Raw genomic sequence first — 13,333 nt, forward strand, 5'->3', positions numbered from 1 at the left:
ATTCATTTATTTATTTAGTGCTTTGACCTAAAACTTTTTAGTTCAAACTAAATGGCATTCTAGTAGAAGATCGATACAGCAGGATCAGATTCCTCTGTTTGTTTCCCTTTGCGTGACTGGGCCACCCTCACCTCTCTTACCACATACACCCAGTGAACAGGGTCGCTCATAGGGGCTACTGGTATTATTCCACTCTATTAAAGCAAATGTGCCATGATTTCAAACCCCAAAAATGACATCATAGTTAACAGGTCTATTTCACATCCCAGAATTAACAATTAAACCTATAAAATCATTCATGACAGCATCCATAAAGCCTATCCAGGGCCTAAAAGCGTTGATGTCTGCTCATGTGCAACGGCATCATATTTTAGTCGCTGGATATCTTAGTATGAATGAGACTTCACAGTAAATTTCTAATCCACCCGCTAGATAATTGCACACGCATTATTCTCCTGCTGTCATTTTTGGGGCGTATTAAAGAGGGGCGATACATTGTCTGTCTAGGGTTGAGAGTGTTGTCCGAACGCTGTAGTGCTAGTCAACCTATGGGCCACCACCCACCCAGACCCAGAACTCAAAAGTCAGAGTTTAACTGGGCCCGTTGTTGCCTCCCAATTTCACTTCCTGTGGGAGTGGAAGGCAACAGGAAGCCTGCTGTATGCGCTACAGTACGTGGTGCCATGACATAACAGCAATAATGCCTTGTGTGAAATGGCAGCCTAGCATATTTGCTAAGCTTCTGCCTGCATTCCCAAAGGAAGGCACTAAAAAATGTTATAAACTATTTTATATGGATTAATGTTTACAACAATTTACAGCAATAACCTGCCGCCACTGTTGGCAGATCAGTCGGCCAGATGGTTCGACCCAAAGTGCTGACGCTGGCAGAAGCTTAACAAATATTTTCCTCCCAAAGCCACAACACTGTGAGTGTGTGGTTTCTGTCTCGGTCCCTGATGCAGAAAGATCCTGGACAAGCAGGAGAGTGTGGTGACCCTCCAGCGGTCCGGCCCAGCCGAACCGGGTCGAGGTGGAGTGAGAAATGAAGGGATAAGGGGGTGAGGAAGAAGTGGAGGAAGGGGAAGGGGAAGGGGAATGGTAGGGTGGGTGCTGCACAGTGCTGCACATGTGGGGCTGGGGTGAAGAGGAGAAGCTAAAGGCAACCAGTCCAAGAGTTGTGAGTAGTAAAAGAGATAGAGAAAGAAAGAGACAGGGGGGGGGGACTACAGGTGACAACAACCAGGTGCAACCTATTGCTACCAGTGGTCACAGAGATAACCAATCAGATATTTTAGGAAAGGACGGCTGAAGCAACCAGAGAAACAAGTGATTTCTGCTCCGTAAACTACTTCTATTACAGATTCTCGGAGTGGTTATGTTTTGGTAAAGGCTTCTACAATGGGATCCACAGTGGAGAGCTAGACCCAAAGTCCAATAAGCATAAAATGCGATAGGGTAGCACATCCCACATTTCAAAATCAAAGAGGAGAAAATACTAGCATTTCACTTGTTTAAAGTGGGGGTGGGCAGTATATTTGTGGCATCATTGGGCAAATATTCCATAATAACCTTTCAGTATATTGTAATTCAAGTGTTCTGAGGCACACTGTGACAGGGAGACTTTGGCCAATCGCAGGTCATTTCAGAAAGAGAGAGCGTTCCTATTGGCTGACCAGCTGGTGGGCGGTGCTTGGTATTTTCTCAACTGATCTCAACATGGCTGTCGGGTCACAAACTTTCCCATTTTACAGCTAAGCAGTACACCACAAGATGTTTCTGAAAACATTTGAGGTGAGAAATAGGCATTACAGTAACAGAATATTGTTTAGTATTTGATCAGCGCTGCCTAGTTTGGTCGGAGTTCACGAGTGATTGACAGCTGCTCAGAGACGGCAGGCTCCAGATCAGCTCTGATTGGTTGTTTTCCTCCTGTTGTGAAATCCTGCAGATGCCAATAGGAGCACCGGAGGACACCGAAGGCCACAGAGGCACATGATTTTTTTCAGATTACCTGTCTCGTGCACTACTGGATATAGCGACCGTTTTATAAAAATAACTTTTTAAAATCATTGTCATTTTGCTCCATTTCTACCCACTGCTGCTTTAATTGGCTCACATCACAATAGATATACGCCGATTGAGTTCCTCAAATGATGTGGCCATCGTGGTTGTATTTGTCCGCTTTTAGCATGAAGCAGCAATACAAACAAGTGAAATGCTAGTATTTTGTCCTCCTTGATTTTGTAATCTGGGACGTGCTACCGTATCACATTTTTATCCTCTGATTGGTTGCTTGGCAGCCGCCCTGCATGCAGAGTTTTGGTGTGACTGGTTGGGCAGAGGTTTTGGCGTCCTGCAGCTCCCTGGTTCCTGCTGGTTGTTCTCGATGCATTAAGGGATGGTGTTAGCTGGGGACGGGAGGGAGGGTGGCGGGGTTATGGGAGGAGGGAGGGAGGGCATGTGAATGGGGGGGGAGGGGGGCTTCTCAATTAAAAGCAGTGGTTGAGAATCAGGCCAAATGAAGAGCTAATTGTTGATTTGAATGCTCCATGAAATGGCATGTAAGTCTGGTTAACTTTGACCAATTTCACATTCACTTTGGCCAATCAAGAAGAAACAAAGTAAGATGAAGTAATTTCTAGTTTGTCAATAATGTGATGAGGCAGCTTTGTGAAAAAAGGGTATTTTCTTTTTTAAAATGAAACAAATCAATTTGTGTGATTTTTTTTGTTTGTTTAAGAAATTCAATTGAAATGTTGTTCTGCTGGCAATACAACTTTACTGTTACTAAGTCTCCCAGCTGCATCATGACTTGTTCTTTCGCTCTAACAAAGGCATGGTACAAGATTGCGCATGGTGAAAGGTGACTTCTTGGCTTTCATTTCCCGGTTTTAAAAACAATCCCCCAATATTTTGGAGTTTTTTTTTTTAATCCTCTTAGTTTGTTTTTTTTAGATCAGTTCTAGCATGCTTTAAACTGTTGAATGGGCATGCGGAAGGATCAGCTGCTTAGCTTTGGATCTTACCCTCATCCCTTCAAAACGTGACAAGGCTCTGAGGGGTCTCAAGGCCCTTAGTGTCCTGAGTGATTTAATGGGCCCTAGATCGGAGTAGCCCAGCGCATTAGCTACAAGGCTGACTATAGACACCTACACAAAAACAGAGAAGCAAAAGAGGTTCCAAACTGTTAGAAGTGAGAATATTCACTAGGGAAGAGAGACGGCCCTGGCATAGGCGGAGAGTTGCTTGACATACACACATAAATCTATGCATGTATATGCATGTATAATATTGCATTTATACATATATATACACTGAGAGAGAAGGTCAATGTTTAGTATAGGTCTTATGTGCGTAGTATTTTTAGTAGCAGTGCGCCAGAGGGATTGTTTGTCTGTTATTTGGGGGCAGTTGACGAGATGCGAAAAGTCCTTTGTACCTGCAAAGAAATTGGTGGTTGAGAGAGAAAAGAGAAGAGATAGAGACATAAGACTCAAATAGAGGGTAAATTAGGCAGAAAAGAGTACTACATGTTTTAGTAAAGATACAAGCGAAGGGGCTGGGAGAGCAGAGGAAGAGGAGTTTGGGGGAGGGAGGGAAGGAGAGAGGTTATCCTGTAGAAGCTGATATAAACCCAACAGACTTGAGAGCCTTACCCTTGCCCCTCTAACATTGTCTCTCCATGTCGCTCTCGGGCTGAGGCATAAAATCCCATATAATCTAAGACAGACAAACTAATGGAACCTAAGAGAAAGAATACAAGTAAACATGTACAAGTGTGTCATTTTGCCATTTTTTGCTTTCTCAGACATCAAATCAAGTTGTCACACAGCATTTCAGAGTCAAATAGGAGAGCCACAGTCACATGAACCACGCACAAGAGACAGGGATGGAAGTTAAGGGCAGACTGGATATAGTTATTAGCACTGGATGGCACTGAAAGGACAAAAAAATACCGCAGTCGAGTTACACACGGTTAACAACGGTTAACAATAACAGCAAACAACCTCAAAGAAACTGGTGCAGCCCCGCTCACATCCCGCAGCAGCCACAGAGACATCGCTGCAGCCAAAGAATGCTTCATTGTGTGTTATGATTAGTTAAAAACAACTCTTAAATCCTTAAAATATGATGTCATTCACAACAGCAACACTGTAAATGTACAGAACTATTATCGCCATAATAAATCAATGTAAATATAGGAGTTATGGTTTGGCTCTGGGCCATACAGCTGGTCTAAACTCAACACATTTACTGTTGTTAACAAAGGAGGAAATGGACGACGGGGATTGCGGTCAATAAGCTGCACTAATGTTCTTTAAGGGGTGGTGAGAAGTGCAGGAATGACTTAGCCTTGATGAAGTCACCTCAAGTGTGCTAAGATGGCCATTACAGGCTGTGTGCTGCACAGGGAAGCTTTGTAATGAAGGATTCTTTGGCTGCAGATTATTCTAGATGGGCAGCTGTATTAGAATTAGGTCAAATAGAGAGACATTTGTTTGTTCAAGAATTAGTGCATGATCACAGGAACTGCATCCTGAGGAAGTCTCTTTAATTTTTCCCTAGCTGCATCCCTGTCTGGATGCTGGAGGGACTGAAACAGGGGGAGTACCAGTTCCTTACAAATAAGGAAAAAATATCAACAGTGAACACATGTGAGCACCTCCAACCAGCCACCGACACCAACCCGTCAAACTCACCGCAAGAAGTACACAACATCCAAAGCTTACCAAAGTCACGGAGGGAGGTTTGTAACAGGCAAAATCTTCATTTTGACTGATTATTATCAACTCGGAGATCAACTTTTCAACCATCTAAGGGTGGAATGCATAAAAACTATGGAAAGAACAGCAGAAAAGGTGGCAGCATGGATTCAAACTTCTTACATGTGAATGTTGGACCATGTTCAAACATCTGGATGGGGCCGTTATTTAGATCCTGTTGAGATTAGGGTACAAAGCCCCCATTTAAATCAATAACCCTGCCGCTTGAATAAGTTTGCAGCTGTTCTGGTGAGGAGACAGTAAAATAAAGATTTTGCCTTGATCTACACTACAGTGTTTGGGGTAATTGTCACCTTCAGCCTGACCCCTTGGAGAGCCCCCCTTTGGGGTGCCTGGCCTCTGGCCCGCCCCCCGCTGGGCCAGCTGTGTGGTAGTGACCTCAGCGCCTCAACGTCCTTCTCACAGAGCTCTGCAACGCAAGGCCAATGACATCTGGGGCTGTGATCCCATGATGACGACAGCACAAACCAAACAGAAATAAACCAAACTAAAAACGAAAGGGAAAAACACAACAAAACAATGAAATCTGAGTGAAAAAGAAAGATGAATGGAGTATGACATCTATCATCCTCACATTCACACACCTCAGTGTCACTATTAAACAACAATTACCCACCCTAGCTATTCTGTCACTTTAAACAGCCGATATAAGCTACATACGGATTATTCCTCCCACAATATGAATTCTTATGGTGCATGTCCACAGGAGCGTTTTTTATCGTGAGGGATCGCCTCACTTCCCAGCATTGGACGCTTGATGGGCTGCCACTAGACACTCGGCACCTGATTAGAAGAACGATTTCCCTCTCGGAGTGCTGCTCCCAGCTTTCAAACCGGAAACAACAGGGCGGCTCGTTTGGAAACTTTCTTCTCTTGTATTATGAAAATAATTCACCAAGATGTGTTTCTGAAAACATTTCATGCAAGAAATAAGCCTTGCAGAGTTTCCAGAAGCAACGAGTCGCGCCCTGATATGCAAAAAGTAGCCTGGACCTCAAATCTATGCAAATGAGGAGCGGCCTACGTGACGCCCCGTCGCTCGAATCGTGCTGCCACGCTACCAGAATGCATTGCACGGCTGCTTACATAGACAATGAATGGTAAACGTGGAAAAGACGGAAGCTGTGGACATGTACCATAACTCCTACAATGTAAGCAAAATATTAAAAAGCAAATATCTTGTTGTCTACACTAGCTATGCTGCAACGTTTATTTCTTAACTAATTTAACAAAACTTTCTAAAAGTACATTTCTTGCCATCTTTAGCCAATAAATAACAATATGCAAAAACATTCTTATAATGAAAATCAGGAAGACACTAATCAAATGGGTAAGATACAGTAACATAAGGGAAATGAGGAGGAACACACTCACACAAAGAGTCAGGCAGATCCACACTCAGAGGAAAAAACAGGCCGGTCTAATGATGGTGCCCCCCCTTTCTGAGTCCATGGCAATGGTTTCACCCCACAACACAGTACATTAGAGGTCACAGTCAGGCCACAACACAACCCAGACTCATCAAGCACAAGTCTCTCTTTTTTGATTTGGAGGGGGAGCGCTAGTGAAGACCAAACTTACCGCCGGCCGCCGGCCGCCTGTCACCCACCATCATTACATCCCAGCACAATATCACCACATTCCTGAGGTTACACTTTCAGGAGGGAATGAAAGGAGGACGGGGAAAGAGGGGAGGAGGGAGGTCACTCTCTGTGACATGGTCACAACTTGGGAAACGTGGCGCCCTGCACTGTCCCAAGTGTTGGGCTTGACAACACACCTACAGGGAGGGAGTCTACAATGGCAATAACCAGAATCAGTACAGGATGGTATGATTTCAGTTGCTACATGCTCTGTGTGTGTGCTGTATGTGTCATCCTTTAAAATATGATTTAAAATAGCTATATGCTGAATCTTTAGGAAGTCTTAATATACTTATGTGTAATTTTAAAAGGATAGTTTGGGTGTTTTGAAGTGGGGTTGTAGCGTATTACCATACAGTAAATGACGGGTCGGCACGCCCCCAGTTTGGAGGAGCAGACAGGAGTTACCGCACAGAAGCAAAGCAATGTACTACTATGGACGGGGCCGGCAGCAAAACATATTTTAGCCACATAAAAGAAAGACTCACCTAAAAAAAATCTTTATCAGTTCAAGTGTACGCTATATTTAGAATATTCTCACCAGTTTACCTTGCGTAGACAGCTATAAAGTCTATGTTTCCGACAGGGAAGTGAAGCAGTTATCTATGCTCTCGTTAAAGCTACCAGACTCTATTGAAAAAAACAGTAATTTTACCTCACAGAACACGGGAGTTGTTGGTTAGTTTGGATTCACCAAAATCATACAATAGCACAAACTACTGTAACTACCATAACGAGGCAGCGGTAGACCAGTAACTCCCGTATTCTGCGAGGTAAAATTTCAATGGAGTCTGGTTGCTTTGGTGTGAGCAGAGATGAATACCACAGCCTCAGTTCCCCGTCAGAAAGAGCTGTTTGACGACAAGGTAAAGCAGTGAAAATATTCTAAATATAGCGTACACTTAAACGGATATTGATATTTTTAGGTGGGCCCAAACTATCCCTTTAAGCCATACAAACTCTAAAATATCAATGCATGAATGTAGAAAATGAAGTGTACATTGTCTATGGTGTGTAATAAATGTGCAGTATGTTTGCTGCATGGAGTCTGGGATACAGGAGTTTATAATGAATCAACATGGCAACTTCTGGCCATTGATAGGAGTCCATTCACAGGTATTGGCTGAGGTGTTGGACACTGCGGAGAGGTGGTTAATTCAAGGAGAAAGTCAGAAATCAGGGAAATTCTTAATCTATCCCAGTTCTGCCACTGAGCGCAGATTACTGCTTGATTCAGCATTATGTAAAATTCAAATGCTTTAAGCTTCTATCCCCTCTTTTCTTCCACACATTGGGATCTCGTCAAAATCTCTCACAGTCTGAGGTTATGCCGTCTTAAAAATAGATAAGATTAAAACGTGGTAATATATGCAGCTAACAAAGAATAGATTAAAGAATTTTTCCCTGTTCCCGTCTTTCAATCTTGACTGACACAAGGAGCAGAGAAGTACACAGAGAGAGAGAGGACAAAGGCACATATCAAACATCTTAGGCACAGGCAAAGACAGCTTTACAGAGACACATCTTTGACACGTCCCATTCCTCTGAGCATGACTTGAATATGGTTGTAATCAATGAGCTTGCTTATTGATTGGCTGGTTCTAAATTGTGTTAGCGTCCATGCGTGTGAGTTCAAAATTGAATGTTCTTCTAATTCTGCCACATAACAGTAAAATATCTGCACCAAGTAGGGAAACAGACGAAACCGTTTGTTGCTTGTGGCACACCGGAGAAAGTGTTTTAATTGAATTGTTGTACATATTCAAGCATCTCATAGTGATAAACCAAATACAAAACAGGGATTGCTGCTTGATGGAGTTGTAAAAGGTGACTCGGGCATGTGTGCACTTGAAAAGGACAGACTGCAGTACAGTCCTGTAAAATACGGTCCTTAAACAAAAATAAAAAGGCTTCTTATTGTAAACAACATGCCCTCTCACCTGATGCATGCCATGAAGCAGATATTCAATTAATAACCTGACTATTCAAACCTAACCACACCCGACAGACAACAATAGGGGCAACACTTGGAATTATAAAAACATCATATCATGTATCCATATAGTATATGTAGTGCATTTGACGTGGTCCATAACAATCTAATAAAGCAAAAGACAGCAGATATTAGCTCTGCTGCTTAATAGACTGTGTTTATCTTTGTACCAGTGTGTTGCTGTTGGACCAGGGTGTGGTTGAGGACCAATTAACTGTTCTTCTTCTCTAGTCTACATCACACGATAGAGGAAACAAGAGCTGGACTTACATCCACAATGAAGAAGTCCAGCCAGCACCAGGCATTGGTGAAATACTTGACAAAACCGTAGGCGACCCATTTCAGCAACATCTCCAGGATGAAGATGTAGGTGAAAACAGTGTCGGCGTACTCCAAAATGACCCGAATGGTCTTCCTCTGTGAGATGTACACGTCCTCAAAGGCCTGTGGAGAAACAGGAAACATACGTCAGCCACGACAAAGACGGAAATATTACACCTAATGATTCATGATTCCACTAATGAAACTGTATATACAGCGCTACAGCCTGCTCATTGCTGATCAGGCACATGCACAGATAGACCCCAGGTCAGTGGTGGAATGTAACCAAGTACATTTACTCAAATACTGTACTTAAGTACAATTTTGAGGTAGTTGTATTTTACTTGAGTACTTCCATTTTCTGCTATTTTATACTTTTACTACTTCACTACATCTCAGAGGGAAATATTGTACTTTTTTCTCCACTACATTAATTTGACACTTTAGGTACTAGTTACTTTTTATACTATTAATCTACCCAGTAGTATATAAAGTATATAAATTGACTCCAAATTAAAGAACTACAAAATTAAAATGTGAAAATAGTGATAAAAACACAATAATAATGGCATAAATGGAAGTCAGTTCTGAGTGACATGAGTTACAGTAGAGGAAAAATGGCATAGCATATAGGCTATTATATTTTCACATCACAGTTCATAATTATCTGGAAAGTAAACAATAGTTTTTCAATTGATTAAGACATGTAATTTGCATGTAAATAAGGTGCCACAGTTCATAAAAAAAGCACCGAAATAGACATTGTTTATCAAAAAAGCCCCAACATTTGTCATGTTCACTTGTATCAGTCTGCTGGTCCGAAATCACGTCCATCAACTGCTGAGTATTAAACATCTGCATGATTGTATTGGTGTTGAAATACATACATACTGTATGTAAGTAACGTCAGGCTCAGACTACAAGAGTATTTATCCCCGTTTCACCCCTCACGACAATCTGGGGTACCGATCTTCAGCCCAGGTTATCTGGTAATGTGAGGAGTTTACAGATCCAGTCTCCCAGCTGTTTGCAGAGTCATCAGGGGGCCGCCCTGATTCATTTCAAACCGTGTTATAATGTGTGATATTTAGGAGTTAAAATCTGGATGATTACGTCTGTACTTTTCAAGCGGGGGCCAATAAGAGAGACAAGCCGGAGAAGCTGACGGTGTTTCCAAGCAACGGTAAACATAATAGCCCTTGAGGCTCACGTTAGCCGGCATAATACTGTTGACAGAATAAACTCGACTATTAAAATCTCCAGTTCTCGCTGAAGAAGAATTTCTCATCTAGATTTTTTTAGCCTTCTGCTTTTGTTTAGATTTCGAATAATCCACAGCTAATGTAGATTTGCAGCATTATTTGCTCTTATTTTAGTAGCATTTGACATGCTTGAGAACAATCCGTCCCCAGAAATAGATCCCCAGTTTGATAAATGGTACGGTCCATTAATCACTGCTGTTCCCTCCCCCAACCCAGCAGCTCTGAGATTGACTGCACCGCTTGTTTTACCTCCTCACTGCCACACTGTAGACACACACCTCTATTTTTTATGAGTCATCTTCATTCAGTCTTTATCCAGTTTGGATTTTCTTCGATCAGTTTCATTTAGAGATTGATATCATTTGTGCTCTCAAGCTGTTCAAACTGTTTATGTTGCTTTATGTTTTTATGTGACAGGCCTCCTTACCAGGGCACCGCTACTGAGGAGGATCATGAAGATGATGAGGGTCTCAAACCAGTTGTGCTCCACAATCAGGTAGCAGGTTTTTCTCAGGTACCACCATTTCTTCCACCAGCCCGTAGTAATGTCAACTTCACAGCACTTATACTTGGCCACACAACCTGAGGAGAGACGGCATTTGATTAAAATCAGTTACAGTCCTGTGTTTAGAATTGAGTCTTTAAATGGATAAATATATATATACTGTATGTTTTAGGAATTTCACAATTTTTTTCTGCCCACCCAGAGTTGATGCCTTTTTTATACCTCTGCATGCAGTTTGACGTCTGACTGTTGTTTTGAATGAATGATGATTGAATAGCGAGGTCCACCAAGCTAAGCTCAAATCCTGGATGTTTTTGGGATCATGTAGCAACATTTCTATAATGAAGAACTACAGTACACCTTCTCCAATGCTGAGGGTTTAATACTTTGTATTGTTATCCTTATTTGTTTTTCTTGACAAATGTTTCAACAAAGACTTTTCCTACAAAAATCCTAAAGATGACTTTAAAAGTTTGCAAATACATTTACCAAAATACGCCTATTTGCATTCAGTTTGAGCAGCCATCGTGCTCTAGAGAAGTTTAAAAGTGAATTTTCCTACTTTTTAAACAAGATGCTACAAGATCCAAATGTCAAACTGGAATTAAACCAAGCTTAATTTCACTGCTTCAAATAAACCCCCAAACTAGAGCTACAACAATTAATCGATTAATCAATTAGTTGACATCTATTAAATTATTCGTCAACTATTTTGATAATCGATTAAAGTAGAAATTCTCTGATTCCAGCTTCTTAAATGTGAATATTTTCTGGTTTCTTTACTCCTCTATGACAGTAAACTGAATATCTTTGAGTTGTGGATAAAACAAGATATTTGAGGACGTCATCTTGGGCTTTAGGAAACACTGATCAATATTTTCGGACATTTTATAGACCAAACAACTAATCGATTAATCGAGAAAATAATCATTAGTTGCCGCCCTACACCAAAACTGCAAACAAATTTGCCTGACATTAAGAAAGAAGGAAAACAACACTCTCATTAAGTGTTAAGATACCAATATTCATGATTTCTATTATTGAATCAAAATAAACTAAAAAACAGGCTTTATCTATACATAATTATCTGTAAAGTTCAATGTAGATATGTATCAGTGTATTAGTGTGAGCATCATAGACAGTGGTGGGTAGAGTAGCCAAAAACTGTACTCAAGTAAAAGTATTATTATTTTTGCAAAAAAAAGTACTCAAATACAAGTAAAAGTAGTCATCAAAATAACGAGTTGAGTAAGAGTACAAAAGCATTTACTGAAAAAATTATTTGAGTAGCGAGTAAAAAAAAAAACAACACACCTTAAAACTACTCTTATAAGTACAATTTACTCAAAAAAAATTAACTTGAGTACATGTAACTGAGTAAATATAACTCGTTACTGCCCATCTCTGATCATAGATAGACGGTCAGACTGATAAATAGATAGAGCCTCCATGGGTGAGTGATCCTTCATAATAAAACTGTCCTTCGCCCAGATCACTGCCCTATCATTCCCAATGAGCCCAGGGGAGTCTCTGTGCTATGGAGTCGAGGTTATAGGTGCCATGGGAGCAGTGGTCTCACCATCTGTCCAACACGCCTCTGGATCCAAGTATTCCTCCACCGGCTCCACCACCTCCTCCACCACCACGTCTGGCTTGATGTCGATGGTGCTGCCCTCCGAGGAACTGGTGTCATCCAGCTGCAGACGTAGACAACACAAAGAAACACAGGAGCAAAGTTTCAGAGATTAAGAAACATTTAAGCTTTTATTGCTAATTATGGAGAAAGCTGAACTCATGAAGACCAGTCTGGACCTGTCCGCAAAATGTAAATTTCATGTTACCGTATTTCCAAATTGTGTTGGCTCAGTCTTTAAGGCGAGACACCCCAGCCCAAAACATTGTTTTTCATGCACTGGTCAATTTTGAAATGTTGTGCTATTTTGCTTCTATAACATTGTCTTTCAGACAAGTGGATAGAAAACATGCAAAATACACATTTAGGTGTTTATTTTACTACGTTATCTCTTCGCGTCTGTAGATTTTTCCTAAATTCACCAAAAGTTAGCTTTAGATAATGCCTCATTTGAATAATCAAACATAATGTTTCAGAAAACTTGTAATACAAATAATAATTGCCTTAATGTAAGTAATCAATTGTGGAAGTTTCATAATGATATAAATTAGTTCACATTTTTTTACGCTATTTACATGTAGTATCTTAATGTATGGATTTTCTGACTCAGAGCCAGAAATCTCCACTTCAGTAGCACTTACATACACCGAACTTTCCAGTTTCAGTCCTGTCTATATTCTGAAGGGTTTTACAGAGGGGGTTGTTCATATGTCATTCATAACCTCATTTAGAGAACATTTTCTTCCTAAAAACATGGCAAAAATGAATTTTATGGCTTGTATTTTCTAATTTGTGGAGTGATACAAAGAGATATTCAAAATTCCCTCAGTAAAAAGCTTTGACTCTAATATGTCAACAAAATGAAACAAGATTTTTGAACCTGGCTTCATCCATTGTTCACATTTCTGTTCTGGAAATGTATGCAAATTATCACATATTTGATAAGATAATGCCTCATTTGCATATTTAAACATAAAAAAACTTATAATACAAAAACATAATTGCCTTAATGTAAGTAATCAATGGGGAAGTTTTATGGTGATGTATATTAGTTAAACATTTATACCCTATTCTCCTGTAATGTCTCCCCTTAAAAAGGAGAACACTTAGAGGACCATTTGATCACAGAGGGTTCTTTTTCATATCGTGATGGACATTATATCAATCCTGAACATCACATATCATCCAC

At 40.7% G+C, this 13,333-nt stretch overlaps 1 protein-coding gene across 10 annotated transcripts in view; it reads right to left on the reverse strand.

The window, feature by feature from the left end:
* scn8aa (sodium channel, voltage gated, type VIII, alpha subunit a) overlaps positions 1–13,333 on the reverse strand; it is a 58,245-nt gene that overhangs the window by 12,031 nt on the left and 32,881 nt on the right. For all 10 annotated transcript variants that reach the window (XM_037771740.1, XM_037771744.1, XM_037771739.1 and 7 more), the window contains 4 exons: positions 12,091–12,208; positions 10,434–10,588; positions 8,694–8,867; positions 3,030–3,152 (listed from right to left, as the gene is read on the reverse strand). In XM_037771740.1, coding sequence (XP_037627668.1) covers positions 3,030–3,152; positions 8,694–8,867; positions 10,434–10,588; positions 12,091–12,208 — 570 coding nt within the window. The remainder of the gene's footprint in view (positions 1–3,029; positions 3,153–8,693; positions 8,868–10,433; positions 10,589–12,090; positions 12,209–13,333) is intronic.

Source organism: Sebastes umbrosus, chromosome 6 (genome assembly GCF_015220745.1).
Source record: "Sebastes umbrosus isolate fSebUmb1 chromosome 6, fSebUmb1.pri, whole genome shotgun sequence".
Classification (NCBI taxonomy): domain Eukaryota; kingdom Metazoa; phylum Chordata; class Actinopteri; order Perciformes; family Sebastidae; genus Sebastes; species Sebastes umbrosus.